The following is a 16753-nucleotide window of genomic DNA, read 5'->3' on the forward strand; positions in this document are numbered from 1 at the left end:
GGCGGGCGGGAGAGGCAGTGCGCCTGCGCCGCGGGCAGCGCGGGTTTGTTTTGTAACGTGCTGGCGGGCTGAGGCGGGACCGGCGGCAGCGCTGTGCAGGGGGAGGCAGCGCCGGGAAGGTGAGGCTTGGGGCGAGATGAGCCGGGAGGATAGGAAGGGTTTTGTAGCGGTGTCATCCGCAATGGTATCGGGCAGTTTCGGGGAGCGGGCATTTGGGGGTTTGAGCGGGTATGGGTGGGGAGGACTACAACTCCCAGCATGCACTGCGATGGAGGGTGAGTGTCCTAGGCGGCGGCGGGGAGCGATACTTGCCGGGCGTTGTAGTTCATGCCTTATTTGCAGTCCGCCGTGAAAGCTGTCCCACAACATCGGTAGTTATGGAGGAGGGGAGAGCTAGGGCTTGTTTACCTGGTTTAGTGCTTATTTACCTAGTGTAGTGTTTATTTACCTGTTATAGGCCTCACTTACCCGGCCGGCGCTTATTTGCCTGGTGTCAATTTCGACACTCACTTGGTGAGAAGTGACAGGACCTGAGTGAGGGAGAAAGTGGCCCGAGGTGGTGAGGGAAAAGCTGAACGAGTCTGAGTCGTGGTGCTTTAGGGATGAGAAGGGGGATGAAGTTTGTGGCTTACTCCCTTCTGTGTGGCTGCTTTTCCCTCTGTCTCTGTAGTAAGTAAGAAAAGAACCTGTAGGTTTAAACTGCATCAAGGACCGCTGTGCTTAGGTGCTAAGGTAAAAAGTTCTGGTAATTGGATGACTGCACTGAAAATTAGAAAGATAAATTATAGAATCACAGAATGGTTTAGGTTGGAAGAGATCTTAAAGATCATCTCTTTCCAACCCCCTGCCATGGGCAGAGACAGCTTCCAAACAGGGATGTTTTTTTAGTGGTCCTACATTTAAGTAAATTTACTGGATTTAGGCTCTAGGTTAGCAAATATTCAAACATTTCATTTCATTTAGGCTCATTTGGAGCTTATTGGGTTGAGCCCAATTTCCATCATTTTGTTTTTTAAAGTATGGTTTGTGCTGTATGGGTTATAATTACTGGATTTTAATTTTGTCTTTGTTTCTTCCTGTTCCCGTTGGTTTACAGATAACAAACCCCCACCACTTCCAATAAAATGGAGAAACCAACTGGTGGGAGATCAGAAAAAAAACCTTCTAAATCTCAAAATCAACAAGGGCCTTCCAGCAAAAAAAAAGGAGCAGATGAGCAAGGAAGGAAACAAGGTCAAAAAAGACAGGTATTCATTATTCTGGATCAAACAAAGTAGGAAAGTAACTGGGGGGTGGGGGGAAGGGGAGAGAGGTATTTTTCCCATTTTTAAAATTGGAATTTATAGAGAATAATTAATTAACTAACAATAGTCCTCTTGAGGAAATCCCCAGTGTGAAGAGCCCTTTTGAGCAGTCTTCAATAAAGCTTTTTATTTTTGCAGTCAGTGTCAAAGTCTTGTCATACACTGGCATAGTGAGTTCATAGGAGTGGATGAATGATTGCACAGTAGAGGATGTCTCAAAATTGCCACATTTGCTGTAAATTTTTCCATTTAGCAGGTCCCTCAGACAGTCAAAAGGGAAGCTGAGGAACTGAAGGACCATTCCCCTGCAGGTAGGGTCCTATTCTTTCCTGTTAAGTCTGAGCTGTTTTACACCTTTGACTCTGTTCTGACTGAGCTGAGTTACAAAGCTGTCTGTCCAGATTTGACAAGTCATATCTTTTCCTTTATTCCTTTGTGATAACAGGAGAAAATGGTTCTTCAAAAAGGGTGAAGTTGTCCAGTGCTACAATAGGATCTTGGCAGCCTCTCTCAGAGAATAGTAGGCTGCTCCTGGAAAATATAGTGGATTCTGTAGTGCTGTAAGTGCCAAATATCCTGGTTGTTCTTCTTTGTTTCCACAAGGAAGAAAATAAAAGTCATAGTATTACTTGAACTGGAAGTCAAATGTGGTTTTTGTTGTGTTCTCTGTGCTTGCAGACTTTGTGATGGAAATTCTGCCTTTATTTTCTTTCCAGATCTGTTTTGTCCCAAGCAAGGGAGAAAAAAGAGGATGTTCAGAAGCACCTCAATGTACTGAAAGAAAGGTATGAAATTATAAATTAAAAAAAAAGAGGGAGAGAAGAGATTTCTTCTACTCAGTTGTTTTGTACCATACTTTGAGGGTGAGCTAAAACACCCTCTTTCTGATTTAAAGCTATATATCGTGTTTCATAAAGGCATTTCCAGCTTTTACTAAAATGATCTTTGTCACCGGTAGGGACACAAAAGAACCACACTCACTCAGGTTCAGAGGTGAGCAGAGAAAGAGAGAGTTTATTATCATTTGGGATTTAAATAGGATTTGGAGTTTGATCAAGGATTGGTAGATGAGAGGAACATCTTTCTGACCCCAGTGGTCAGTTCACCAGTCCATCAAAGACTGGTATGACAACAATCTACTTGTTTATGTTACATTAGTGAGAGACTCCACTAGAACTATGTAAACATCATCAGAAGGCTAAAGAATCAGGGCCACAGATCTTCATTTGGAAGCAGTTAAAAATCATCCTCTTAGAACTTAATTTGAAAAGCAGAAGTGTCAGACCTGGGATAACATTAATTAATGTCAATTTAGAGTCAGGGAATGTAGAGGCCAAAGGAACATAAACCAGAGAAAGTCAGTGCAATAGCAAACGTGAATTTGGGGTTTTCTTGTTCCTGGTTCCTTCCTTGGACACCTACTCTACATGATTTTGGAAAGCAATTCAAGGCAGTTTTTCTTTCTGTCTGCAACCTTTTACTTCACTAGCAGCAATTAAATTTAAAACTAAACTTGAGGTTAATTTTCCCCTAGAATTTTCTTTTTGCTTTGCCAAGAACTCCAAACAAACCGTGCTTTCCTTTTTTTGTAATTAAAGGGTGCTGAGAAGTTTCAGGTCTTTAAAGGTGCCTCCAGGGAAGCTGGGCAACCTGAAGAATATCCTGAGCCTTCAAATGGCAGAGAAACAAATGCTGGAGACGAACGAGGAGTCTTTGGTACAACTGCAGGTATGGAAAGCAAGAAAGGGAAGAAATGACCTGGCCACACTGCTGACCGTGCCTGTGCTGTGGTTGAGGTGTGTCCAGTGTTCATCATTGTCACTCATCTTTGCTGCAGAGCTCTGTCTCTTTTTATTTTTTCAGTGACTCAGTCTGTTCTGTGGGAAAGACTGACCATCTCTAAAGTAAATTTTCTTTTCTGTCTGTTTTGTTTTAGGAGGAAATAACGGAAGCGGAGCGATCAGCAGAGCGCGTTGAGGAAAATATACAGCAACTGCAGTACAAAATCCAGGTGCTGAAGAACCAGTTAGAGGAAGATGAAAAAGATGCCAAGAAGGTATTTCTCATGAATTCTTGTGTACTCCTGTGACCAAGAGGAATGGGCTGACTTCCAGAGCTTTCTCAAAGAAACTGTTTCTCAGGCAGTGTCGTTTAAGGAAGGCATTTGCCTTTGGGAATGGATCTTTGTAATCTTTCCAACTTCAGTTGCAGAATTAAGAAGTTTGGTTTCAGAAACTAGATAATGACAGATTACTTTCCTACTTGTGTGCCTGATATTTGGGGGTTTGGATTGTTTTTTCATTCTCTTTTTCTTTGCTAGGTATTCCAGGAAAGTGACAGTGGAACACTGCACCTCCCAGAACTCCCCAAGCGCAGTTTGGAGGCACCGATTTTGCAGGTGAGTGTGGAATATATATTTATCTTTTCAAAGACACTTTAGTTATGAGGAGGAAGGCAACAGAATGTGCTTTTATCCCTTCTGCCAGAGGGAGCAATTTTGAAAATTCAGAAAATTTGAATAGGTTTTCATTTTCCTTTGTAATTTTTTTTTTCTAGAGAACTATATGCTTATGTTTAAAATCCAGGACAGAATCCTAAAAGACTCCTCATCACTGGAAGTGTTCAAGGCCAGGTTGGATGGGGCTTTGAGCACCTGGGGTAGTGGAACCTTGTGGGAGGTGTCCCTGCCCACGGCAGGGGGTTGGAACAAGCTGGTCTTTAAGGTCCCTTCCAACCCAAACCATTCTGTGATCTTATGATTTAAAACATCACATGTCTTCTCCTAGAAAGCCCTATGGCCCTAGGGAACTTATAATTTCTGAAATATATTTATAATTGCTGGAGGGAAGACTCAATCTTTGACTTTGAATCTTTTTTGTTTTAGCTGTAGCTGGTCTGCATGAAAGTGAAATTCCTGTTACACTTGACAAAAGCTTTTTTTTTATTTGTTGTCTATCATTCTTTCCTTCTTTAGGAGGAAATTTTGAAGGTAAAGAATCAGAAGGGACTTTTAAAGGATATGAATGCTATTCAGCAGTCAGCTGACTTGAAGAACTTGTTAAGCCTCATTGAAAAGACCTATGAGAAGGTAGATTTGCTTTGAGAAGCCAAAATGTGTAGAGTCTCCATGCTGAGCTTGGAAACTGCTTTCTTCCTAATGGCCTTCCTGTTGTGACTGCAGCATTTCTGTTAAGACGTTTTCTATTAACATTGGTATATAAATCTGTAGATACATTTGGGGACTCAAGTGATTTAAGTCATCTGTCGAGGTTTTTTTGACCTGTGATGACTTCTAATGAAGACATATCTTGTCTTAGGAGAAGGGAGGGAAATAGATCCTGAGTTATTTGGGTGTTTTTGCAGAGTAAGGGAACTGTTCCATTGTATTTGCACTTCTATATCTGTAAATCACTGAAAGCAGTGTCTTTTACCAAAGTAGTTTGTACTTGGGAGTTTAAACCTGAAACAGGTAGTAAAAATAAACTTATCTAATACTCAGTTGTAAATCCCCTGTTCAACTACCTTACTGTTTTGTAATAAAAAGCCCTCAATTGAAGAAGATTAAATAATTTCTATCAAATGTACAAAATTGTTTTTACGTTTTCATTACTTAATACAAAAACCAACATCAAAGAACACAAAGGACTTTCTCAGGTTAAATTCCCTGCTGGAAGATAGCAATGCTCTTTATGCTGACTTGCCTCATAAACTCTTGTTCTTCTATTTACAAGCTGCTGCTACTCTTAATGAGACAAAATTTAATTATCTCTCTTTTATGAGGGCTTGAAAGCCTCTCCGGAATTAGAATCTTGCAATATCTCAAGTTGGACTGAACCTCTAAGGATCTCTGAGTCCAGCTCTCTACTCACAGGATTACCTAAACCACGTAGGATCAGAAAAACCAGACTAAGTACTTGCTTTATACCGAATCACAGGAAAAGAAATATAATTATTTAGAAATATATCTCAAATTTGTGATCACTTGGCTAGAGGAGCATTTACTGATATAACCATTTCCCCCAAATAATTTAATCCAGAGTATGGATTAAAGATTTTCCTGCATGCCAGGGATAGGTTAAGTAAAGATATAGTCCTTTGCTTTCATTAAGGGTGATTTACTGTGTGGATCTTGAACTTCCTGAACCAGATAGAGAGCTTTTCCTTTTTAAAATTTTTTTTGGTTTGGAAAGAAATTTTGGAGAAGGGCAATGAGTAGGAGTCAGATTCAGCTTCCACACAAAGAAGTTGAAATAGTAACTGAAGAATGAGCTTCTGCATTACAGCTCTGGATAGTTACAGAGGCAAGCCATAAGTACTTCAGTTTAATTTTTTTTCCCTGACACTGGGTGATTTATGATAGGCTGGCTGTGGGTGTTATTACTCTGGGGTTATCATGCACACATAAACAGGGCAACTTAAATCAGGGAACATAAATCCAGACAGTTATTAGGTGGTCTTAGCTCGACTTGATACTCCAAGATAGAGTTTCAGAATGATCAGATTGTTGGTTTTGATGTGATTCGAGGCCTCCTTCAGAAGGTTCACTGTTGATCCATGTGTGTGGAGCTGTTACCACAGCTGTGTGATTTGACCTGAGAGCACCTGAAACTTCAATTTCACAAACCTTGGCTTTAAGTAGGTAAGACATTTTCCCGTGTGTGTGCTTTATTTACTGAGTTTATCTGTTTAAGGAATACTCGAGGAAAATCTGAATGAACCTCTGGATTCAGGTCAACTTGGCTTAAGGTTTTTCCTCAGAAATGATCTACAGCAAGTACAGAACTGTGATTTCTTTGCATGTGGAAATGGAAGGAGCAGGGAGAAGAGCCAAGGGAAGAAGCTGCACTGAGGCACTGGGGAATATCAGGATATCCAGCCCAGCTTCAAACCCAACTGAATGCCAAGGTCAAACAGCCCTTCTGGTCTGACAACCTGAAACTCTGAACATCCCACATTTATCTCCTTGTGCAACCTAAGCACAGCTTTGTAGTTCACGTCTTTTGGGAAGAACCTGGACTTGGGAGTGTTTTCGGGATATGCTTTCAATGTACACTCAGTGAAAATGGCAGCAAGACTAAAGAAAGCTGAAGGTCTTTATTATTTAGCCCAGATTAGGTGATCTAAGAGATTAATCCATGAGCCATCAGTTACTTCACACTTCTGGTCCATTTCTGCCCTCTCCCAATAAAGAAAAAACAAAAGAACACCACTTTGTTTTAGAAGTTCTAGAAGCCTTAACTGAAATATGGATTGTTTTGGTCAAACAATTAAGAAGACAGATGTCATGGAAAAATGATTTAAACATTTTAGAAACACACTGGATGCTGATTAGAGTTCTTAGGAACGTGCTACAGCACACATTTTATAGGGTTTGGGGATGATATTAAATGAAATGGCAGGGCTGAGGTCCAGGTCTGAGTTGGAAACTCCAGGTGGAGGGTGGAAGTTGAACCTCTGCAGGAGACTGGTGAAGAAGAGGAAGAGCTCCATTTTAGCAAGAGTCTCCCCAGCACAGATCCTCTTCCCTGGAACAAAATGCAAAAGGACCAAAAGAAAATCAGTGAGAGCTGCTTCTTCAGTATTGGAGGAAAAAAAAGCCTCTTTTATCAGCTCTTGCTCTGAAAAAGGTCAGTGGGAATCCAGAGCATTTGAATGTTATATCCTAGGTATGAATAAAGAATACAATAGATTTCAAAAGTCTGTTGGGTACAAGTTATCAGAGAGAGAGGAATTTTGATCTTCAGAGGTATCATACCAAAGCCAGCTGGTGGTGATGGGTTTTTTTATTTTCGTTTGTCTAAATGCTTGCATTTGGAGAAATGTATGGAACTGTAGTCTGAATTCCTTAACTCCAGTTTTCAAAATAATCTGAATTTTTACTTAATTTTCACATTTTTCCTCTACTTGGCCCAATTTTTGGATCCCAAACCAACTAGTTTAGTCTAGATTTTAGGTCTATTAGTCAACTCATAGGCAATTTTTTGTACTAAAATTTGTCAGCAAATTCCTTCAAGATTTACAAATGCTGGCCAGAATGGGACTGAGAAGCAAGGTGAAGGAGATATTCTATGGATATTCAAAAGTGCTGTAAATATAAGTTCTGTCAAATCCAGTAGCTAGTTAAATGCGTTATTCATAGCATGATGATTCCAGGCCAGAACTAACAAAAGCCTGAACTAAAATTTGGGTTTAACACCCCTTTGTGACAGAAAGTGGAAAATAGAGAGCTATTGCCTAGCTGTGATGTGAAATTAGCCCTCCAGGGAATGCCCAGACCTGACACTCCCTGGATGTGCTTTCAGCTGGGACATCTAAACTTAAGTCTGCAAAAAAAGACCTGGGAATTGGAAGTGTCATAAATTCTTCTACCAAAAAAACCCCCAAAAAACACAACCAAAAAACCAAAAAAAGCCAAATAACAAAAAAAACCCTCAAAAAAACCCACCACCACCACCAAAAAAACCCCAGTGTACTGGATGGCAAATACATCAAGAAAAACTTAAAAGGTCATACAGGGTTGAAAAGATACAAATAGGGTTGATAAAAAAATGGAGAGTGTTGTGGATATGATAAATAAATTAGCCAGAGATTGATGTATGGGAACTTAAAAAGATCAATTACAGAGCCTGCAAAGCAGGAGAAATGCCAGAGAAGCAGCAGGGTTGGAATCTCCCATGATTTGGCAAATGGTGCAGGTGTGTAAATTCAGGTGAATGCCCCACTCTGGGCAAGCCCCTTCTGTCCTTTGATTTTACCCAAAATTTAGGAGTTTCTTTGGCAAATTCCAGTTGCCCCACTATATGAAATCTTGACCCAGCCGACATTTTTTGTGACTTTTTAGAAAGGACTTGGGAAAATGAAGCAGGAAATGCACAGAAGCAATTTTGCTGTGTGTTCTGTGTAAATGTGAAAGAGAAAGCACCTGCTGAAAAAGGCATGAAAGCATCCTTCTTCACAAATTTCCCATTGGCATCGAGGAAGTGCTCAGGGTAGAACATGTCTGGTTTCTCCCACTGCGACTGGTCTTTCAGGACTGACGTCAGTAAGGGGACAATGAAGGTTCCCTGCAAAATAGGACAGAGGAATAAATTCCTGGACAAATTCAGAAAGAAGACGTTTAAAAGAAGCAATCGTTTAGGCAGCTCACCTTGGGAATGAAGTAGCCTTTGAGGGTGACATCTGCAGCAGTCTCATGAGGCAAATCCAGTGGCAGGATGTTGGAGAACCTCTGAATTTCATGGATGACAGCATCCGTGTATGGCATCTGAGCTCGGTGCTCGATCCGCGGGGGGTTGGACCCTATCACATTCTCTATCTCTTCTTGGACCTTTTCTGAAGAAAGAATCAGCTCTAAGATACAAAGACTCATTCACCCCTGAGTCAGTGTGCTTTACTAGTGTAAAGTATAATAGATCCAGAGTACAAACCATAAATTCTCCAAAAATTTTTTTCCCCTCAGAAATAATGAGAGGTGAACAGGACTACAATGTTTGATTGATTCTTTACCAACAGGTAACCTAAAGACTTTTCTCTGCCATCTCTTCTGCCTAAAGATCCATGTTCTGCCCAAGGGTTGTCTCAAAACCCCCATTTGACTCCAAACAACGCTGTGCCATCAGCTGGAATGGAGATGCCAGACAAGGGCAATTCCATTAATCTTCTCAGGTCCCTAAAGCCTCAGTACAGTTCATTTAACATCTGCACAGGCCTTTGGTTTATTGGCAGTTTCTGAGGGAAACCTGGAACAAAATCATTGACCAACACAGGACAGCTCTTTACTTATTAATTAATGAGATTTCCCTAAGCAAAGGGCCTGGCCTGTATGAACTCTGCATTCTGCTGCTGGCTGACCAGTGTGACCCTCACTGGGTCTAAACCACAGGGCACAGAGACAATAACTGGCTGGAAATCTCAGCTGTTAACAGATGTGTTGATCCTCCAGGTTCCTGTTTGGTCCCTAATACCCTGAGTGTAACAGTATCTGCCATTAAATCACTTACTCTGGATTTCAGGGTACTTTAGCATCAGCAGAAAGCCCCAGTTTAGTGTGGTGGAAATTGTCTCAACACCAGCAGTAAACAAATTGCTCACCAAGCTTAGCAAATTGTCATTATGGAAATACCCATTGATAGTGGATTTCTCCTGAAAAAAAGTGGTTGAGATAAAAGGATGAATTCTCAAAGCTTTCCATGTGAAAATGCAATATATGTAGAAAAACGTTTGCTAAGATATAAATCCTATATTTTTAAAAGGTGTGAAAGACAAGGAAGAGCTTTGGTCTTGTGCTTGGAGGAGGGTGCTGACATATCTCTGTATTTATTGGGACTATCTGCAAAGAGAGTTCCTTTCCCTGTGGGGAAGGTAACCCAGACATATCAGAGACCCCAAATAAGTCCCAGTAAAGCTCAGGTAGTGATTCCATTCTGTAATGAGTTATGTTTTCAAAAGAACCAGAAGAGCTGGGACAACAGAGAGAGCAGATAAAAGATGCAGTATTGGTAAATATATTTATTCAGTCTGAAGAAAATAAATAAGAATAAATGTTTGCTTATTAAAAGAAGTTGGAACTTCAACAGCTTGAAGTGTCTGTTCAACTCTACCATTTTGTCATATGTATTTTCTCAAAGACAGTTTCCCTATAGAAATTCAACTGTAATTGTAAGGACTGAAAGAAAGTTGCAAATGTCTTCATAGAACCATAGAAGATGGAATCAGCAAGAAAATACTCAGTTACCTCCTGCTGTTTAACCAGGAAAGCATCGATAAAACTTCTTTGGTCATTTTTGTCCAAGTTTTTGAGGTTTTCTACCAAAATACTTCGTAGAAAATCATGGAATTCGTTTCTGTTTTGGAGGATAGGCTTGTTAGCCCTTAGGAGGAATCCAAGGTATGGGAAGATATTGTACACCTACGAGAGTGGAAGTTTAGTTAGAGAAAGTTTATCAGCCAGAGCTCTGTAAACACTACAGAACAAATTAGCAACATTTGGCCTTCTTTGCAGATACAAAGTCAAAAACTTAAGATTAATATTTTGTTTTTTGGAACACAGAAAAAATGACTGGATGAATTTGTGGTAGAAAATTCATCAAGGACCAGTGAATACATATAAAAATCTTGCCCCAAATTACTATTTTTCAGAGCAGTGTAGGTGTCAGGCTCAAACAGCTTCAAGCTGCCACCAGGCAGATGGAAATGTTGGCCAGCAGCTTTTTTGTTATTTTAGCCAGCTCTTCCATTAACTTTTTCTTTTTTCTTTTTCAAAACCTAGATAAACATGAATCAATCCAGAGGTTGGCAGCATTGCATGCAAGTATCTGAAGCACTAGCACTCTTCAGACTCTCTCTTAAATATGTTTTTGAGAGACTGGGGGCTTGATTGTGGACTTCATGATCCCCAAACTGCCTCTCAAGGTTTTTTTGTGCAAGAAAGTGTTTTGTAAACCTATTATCTCTCAAAGTCTCAGATTTTCCTCTTTATTAGAAGAAACTGATCACCAGTATTGCTATTTTCCAGTGGCATCCAGTGGAACAGCAACATAAACATGTGAATCATTACCGTAACCAAAGGTTTCCCAGCAAGCCTCATGTTTTCATTGGTCAGATTTAGAAGTCTCACAAATCTGGAGTCTTTGTAGTCAAATCGTTTTCCAAACAATATTGACACAATTATATTAGCAACTGCTGCATTAATTATTTTGCTGGCATCAATGGGATTTCCTAGACAAGGAACAAGAGAATTTATTGCATTGTAATAAAGAGATGGTATTTTTAAATGTAAATTTATTATTAAATATTGCTATTTATTTGTTATGATTGATTGCTATCATTGATTATTATCCAGTGTCAGAATACCATACCAAGACACAAAAATGCCAGAGGAGCCAAATTCATCAAACTGACATACATTTCATAGAAAGGTCTGAACTTGAGAAGGCTCAAAAAGCCTTAGCATACTTGGACAAAACCTTAGAGGTAGTGAGGCCCTGGCACAGGTTGCCTGGAGAGGCTGTGGCTTCCGCACTTCATGTACTATTCCAGGCCAGGTTGGACAGGGCTTGGAGCAGCCTGGGCTAGTGGAAGTGTCCCTGCCCATGGTAGGGGATGGAAATGGATGATCTTTAAGGTCCCTTTGAACCCAAACCATTCTGTGACTCTGTGATTCTGCAGGTTTGAAGAATGAATGACCCACCCACCTTCCTGTGAGGCGATGGTGTCTGCCAGGTGCCTGTACTCCTCCACGATCCGGTCCTCAATGGCCTTTTTGCCCATCCCAAAGTCTCGTAAGGCAGTGAGGGTAAATCTTCGCATCACCTTCCAGTTTTCACCGTGAGCAAAAATAATCCCTGAGACAGAGAGAACATTTCAATGTGGCAGAGGATTTTAAATAGTTTTGTAGGCATAGCAAGGAGCTGTTTAGTAGCAGTCACTTTTAAAACACGTTAAATTGCATCCAGATGAGGAAAAACGCAACTGTGCCTTAAGTATTTTCAATCCTCAGCAACAGGTTTATTACACAAGCAAAAGATAAATATTTTAAGTTTATTTAATCAAATCCTAAGAAGAATATATATATCCTCAAAGACACTTGTCACTGAAAGAAAGTGGACATTGGAAATTCAAGTTCAAACTGCTAGGCATCATAGTTTTCAAGTGGAATTGAACTGAGATCTCTGATGACTGCAGGAAAAAATTAAATAGCAACAAATGTCTTAAAATATCAAGTAATGTCTTAAAAACCTCTACCATCAGTTTTTTTCACTGGAATTGTTACATTATTTAACTGATGACCTCAACTATGAGTTTTTTTCAAACAAAAAATAAAATGAAAAGTAAGATTCTATGCAATAATATCATCAAAAGATGCAGGTGCTAAAATTTTCACAGAATTATTCCTGAATTTCTCCCAAGAGCTGAAGAGATATAAATATGAAACTCTTATGCTAAATCAGAATGAAGTTTGGGTGTGAAATTCTTATTTTGAAACTCAGCTCAGTAGACAGTATTCCCCTTTTTAAAATAAATCCACCCTTCTCTATGTGTTACATGCTATCTCTTGTCACATTCTGAATCTAAAAGCACTATTTACCACTGAAATGACAAGGAACAGTAGAATAATAATTTCAGAAAAGGTGGTTCTATTATAAGTCCAAAGTAACACAAGTCCAGAGCCATATCATGAGAGCTAGAATAGCTTCTCTGGCATGGGTGTCCTGTTCTAGATCCTGAAAGTGTGTCACTATCCATTATTTGTTGCGGTGGTTATTTTTAGAGTTATGATTGTTTTGTTGCCACTGTCAGTAGTTTCAAAGTTGAATAAGTATGCTGAAGTCAATGAAATTGCTCCCCATTTCCAATGCCTTTTGTGATTTCTGATCCAAAGTGTTGTCCCAGCTCCTGATCTGTCTACAGGAAAAAAAAAATACGTCAAGCTGTTAAGGAAAAATAAGATCAACTTACCATTTCCTTTGGTCAAATCATCAAAGATTGGGATATTAGGTCTCTCTGCAAATGCATCTGCCTGGTTTACGAGAGCTTCCTTCACTGTCTCATAACCAGAAATCACTACAACTTTCCTGAGCCCCATCTGAACACTGAAGACTGGACCATATTTTTTGGACAGCTGTCAGAAGAAGAGAGCAGTGATTTACAACTTTTACAGCTGACAAATTCATCACCCTTTCCAGTGCTGCTTATCTTCCAGCCCTGCCTCTGAGTTACTAACATGGTAGATATTTTCCTGACTACAGGGAAAGACACTTGATTTAAATGATGGGAATGTGCCAGACATTGTGGTGGATAATGACTGAATGGCACAGTTGGGAGAAGAGTTCCGTTGTGCTAAACTGAGCAGAAGCGTCAACAGCTGAAACCCCAAGTCAGAAAAGGATTGCACTGAGAGTTCTGTCTTCTCTCAGAAATCCTTGTAAATTCAACTTTTGACTCATGTTTTCACACTTATCTCTATGCCATTGTGTTTCTTTTGTGTACAGACTACACATGAACAACCTGTTCAAATGTTCGCTGCCATTATTTTATTAAAAATAAATGAATTTAACATTAGATACATTCAGACCTTTTTTTTACATGATTATATGCACCATAGATCTGTCTCAGAGACAATGTGGTACCTTTTTAGCTGGTACAGGTAAATTTATTTTAATGTAACTCAGTGTTCCTGGTTCTTCTGACAGCTGGAGGGGTATTTCCTGACTGCACTAATTTTCTAGTGGGTTTGCAGAGAGAAACAGAGGGCATCTATTTGGCATCAAGATGCAAAATGTTCAGCAAGTGGTAAGCAAGTACAGCCAGCTGAAATAACAGGAGCAGTGACCCATATCTGAATTATGCTCAAGTCAGAGAACCAATATCCAGCATCAGAAAGGAATTACTGAATTACAGTTGGTTCTGTTGGCCTGAAAACAGGTGGAACTTGCTTTTGTCAACATGATAGGGCTGTGTTGGAGAGCTACAGTGATATTCCAGATATTGCATCTATGCAATATTTTGATTTGTGGGTAGAACATCCATACAGGTTTGTTGGTGCAAATACCCCTTTCAAAATCATCAGCAGGGAAGACATGTAATTTTAATGTCTAAGCAGAAAAAACTCTAAGAAAGGAGCAAGTTCATAGAATTCTTTTGACTCAAAGTCAGCAAAGCCCTGCAATAAATTAGGTAAAGAAAGCACTAGAAGAAATAGGAAAGATTTATTATTTTGGCAAAGGTTGGCCCTTATATTAAGAGTATATAGTTATATCTTCAGCTTTTGAGGAAGAAAAGAGGAAAGGGAGATGAGAACGTTGATAACGTTCATCGTGATGAGAATGTTCATCAGTGAAGCCAAGGTGCTGCAGTCACAGCTTCAGATACATCAATCAATGGAAGGCAGGGAGGGTTACACCACATATCAAAATCATTCCTTATTCAGTTGCCTTTTTCTCAAAATTGCCACAAAAATAAGGTGGACGCTTGCTATTAATTTGAAAGTTGTTGATGGCTGAAACCTGGATGCATGGAGAAAATATTACAGCAAAAAACCCATGCTGCATTTCAACATTTTCTGCTCAAATAACCATCACTGGGTCCCTTGCTAAAGGTTCATGCATGAATGCAATACATTGGGTGCAGTAGGAGAAACTCTCTGGCATCTTGGACTGTGGGGCTTGGTTGATAGAACAAATAGAAAAGAAAATGAGTACCTGTAGATAAGTCCTGTAGGGTCTCTTCAAGTCAAACAAAAGAAGGTTTCCAATTATAGGTAATGGTCTTGGACCTGGAGGAAAATTCTGACTTCGGTTGTTGTTCCAGAAACCTGCTGTTTTCAAAATGGAGAGAAAAGCCAAGATGAACACTAAAAGAAGGGAAGTGCTGCTGTTCCAGAAACCTGCTGTTTTCAAAATGGATAGAAAAGCCAGGATGAACACAAAACCAATGGAAGTGCTGCTATTCCAGCCCATCTCTATTCAGCCAAGTATTTGCCACAGAAGAGAAAAGAGAAAATATGGACTCTGGATCTCTGTCCTCCTGAAACAATTTCACTTGAGAGGCTCTTGTGTTAGTCCATAAACCCCTTTTCCAGTGAAGGGTATGTTTTAATTGCAGCTGGTGACCTGTTCTCTTTCCATGAGCTTCCTAATGAATCCTCAGAAGGGTGCAGGGGCAAATAAATGTTTGCTAACCAGTGTGACCGGGTGAGAGTGTGGATCACTGGGCAAGTGTGAAAGTCCAAGAACAGGGATAACTGCAGGTCATCAACCTGACATTTGCTATAAAAGCCATAAATTCTGCATGCTGTCCAGGTTACTGATTAATCATTTTTTTTTGCCTTTAGCACAGATATCCTTGATACCCTTGAGAAATCTAAATTCCATTGCCCAGGGGTGTAGCACAGAGTGATTTATTTTTTTTTTAAAGTGTGTGATGTATGAATGCAAGACTCACAAGCTGAGAGCAAATGAATCTGTTTGTTGCAGAGTTAAGACAGTACTTATACACTTAATGTGAGAATCTCTGTTCAGTTCTTCACACATAACCCGGTTGCAAGTCTCTAATAAATCAATTAGCCTGAGTCTATTATTTTCCTCAAGGTTTGCAGGCTTCGAGGGAACGCCTTTCCTGTTTTCAGATTGTGTGTAATCTGCTTTCTCCTGTGCTTCCCAGGGCTTTTCAGGCCTGCTGTTTCCTCCGAAAACTATTTATGGTGGCATAACTTTGATTCCATTGAATTCACTGTGAATTTGAAATCACAGAATCACAGAATTATTGAGGTTGGGGGGGACTATAGAATTTCTCTGGTCCAATCCCCTTTTCAAGCTGGGCCACCAAGAGCCACTTGCCGCAGCCTATGTCCAGACAGGCTTTGAATATCTCCAAGGACCTAAAAAATTATATGATCCTAAGGAGGGAGACTCCATATCTCCTGGGCAACATGTGCCAATGCTTAGTCACTCTCACAATATAAAAGTGTTTCCTGATGTTCAGAGGGAACCTCCTGAGTTTCAGTGTGTGTGTTCCCATGGACCCTGGCACGAGGCACACACTGAGAAGAGTCTGGCTCTGACTTTTTTGATCCTTCCCCCAGGTGTTTGCACTGATAAGATCCCCCTGAGCCTTCTCTCCTCTGGCTGAGCTCCCACCTCTCCGTGTTTCCTCATAGAAGAGTTGTTCCAATCACTCCAGCATCTTTGTGGCCCTTTGCTGGACTCTCTCCAGTCTGTCCATATCTCTTTGGTACTGGGAATCCCAGAACTGGACACTGCACTGGGAAAAGATGTCCTCTGTTGGCTGAGGAAAGGGGGCTGAGGTACAGCCTAACTCAGGTGTATTGGAGTCCAAGAGAGTGAACAGCAGAGGAGGGGGTGTTGAAAGAAGAAGACAAAGGGAAAACTGGACAGAAAAGTTGAGTCACAGCCCAGAACAGTGTTTGGAAGAGTTTTCAAGTAGAAACCTAGTAGAAATCTAGAATATCAAATTGCTTGTGGCCTTGAGACCAGAACCTGAAGGTTGTGTGAGGTGAAGTGCCTCAAGGCTGAGCCCCTTGTCCTTCTCTCCCAAAAGTGTCAGGGTCCCTGCAGAGACATGACCAGAGGCAGAGGAGAGGAGGGAATGGAGGAATTCCCCAGGGAATGGGGGTGTGAGACCTAGAGGAAAAGAGCCCTGGCACATGTCTGGGAGGCTTGGGAGAGGGGCTTGAGCAAGCCTGCTCTTGGCCTGGCTCTCCCTGAGCCTGCTGCTGTCCCCGGGGGCTCTGAAGAACAGACCAGGACATTTCACCTATCTGGAAGGTGTCCTGGGAAAAGTCCAAGGCTAGTGTCCAGCTGTGCTCCAGTTGGCCTGATTCTACTTCACCTTTCCAGAGTGTGAAAAAAAGGCGCCAAAAATGTTGAGTTTTCCATGTATATCTGGAACTTAACTAATAGCAAGGAACTGAGAGGAGGTTGAAAGGTTGA

The 16753-nt window shown here is 40.6% G+C and overlaps 2 protein-coding genes across 4 annotated transcripts; one reads left to right on the forward strand and one right to left on the reverse strand.

The window, feature by feature from the left end:
* The first annotated feature begins 12 nt into the window (after window positions 1-12).
* On the forward strand, window positions 13-4879 carry CENPQ (centromere protein Q). Of its 3 annotated transcripts, none has more exons than XM_066180082.1 (9): window positions 13-119; window positions 1097-1247; window positions 1558-1615; window positions 1750-1864; window positions 2021-2089; window positions 2903-3032; window positions 3241-3360; window positions 3625-3702; window positions 4279-4879. In XM_066180082.1, the coding sequence occupies exons 2-9, from the start codon at window positions 1125-1127 to the stop codon at window positions 4405-4407; spliced, it is 822 nt and encodes a 273-aa protein (XP_066036179.1). In that variant the 5' UTR covers window positions 13-119; window positions 1097-1124; the 3' UTR covers window positions 4408-4879. The 3 variants fall into 3 exon arrangements, with proteins under 3 accessions (XP_066036179.1, XP_066036181.1, XP_066036180.1); XM_066180084.1 differs by having other exon boundaries at window positions 1561-1615; XM_066180083.1 differs by lacking the exon at window positions 13-119 and adding an exon at window positions 321-371.
* Window positions 4880-6379: 1500 nt separating this feature from the next.
* LOC136287381 (cytochrome P450 2K6-like) lies at window positions 6380-14922 on the reverse strand. Its single transcript, XM_066180085.1, has 9 exons — window positions 14504-14922; window positions 12762-12924; window positions 11498-11647; window positions 10861-11021; window positions 10039-10212; window positions 9305-9446; window positions 8452-8636; window positions 8227-8368; window positions 6380-6829 (listed from the first exon to the last, which is right to left on the reverse strand). The coding sequence occupies exons 1-9, from the start codon at window positions 14759-14761 to the stop codon at window positions 6642-6644; spliced, it is 1563 nt and encodes a 520-aa protein (XP_066036182.1). The 5' UTR covers window positions 14762-14922; the 3' UTR covers window positions 6380-6641.
* Between the last annotated feature and the right edge of the window lie 1831 nt (window positions 14923-16753).

Source organism: Chamaea fasciata, unplaced genomic scaffold (assembly GCF_029207755.1).
Source record: "Chamaea fasciata isolate MVZ Bird 193981 ecotype frontalis unplaced genomic scaffold, bChaFas1.0.hap1 SCAF_3, whole genome shotgun sequence".
NCBI lineage: Eukaryota > Metazoa > Chordata > Aves > Passeriformes > Sylviidae > Chamaea > Chamaea fasciata.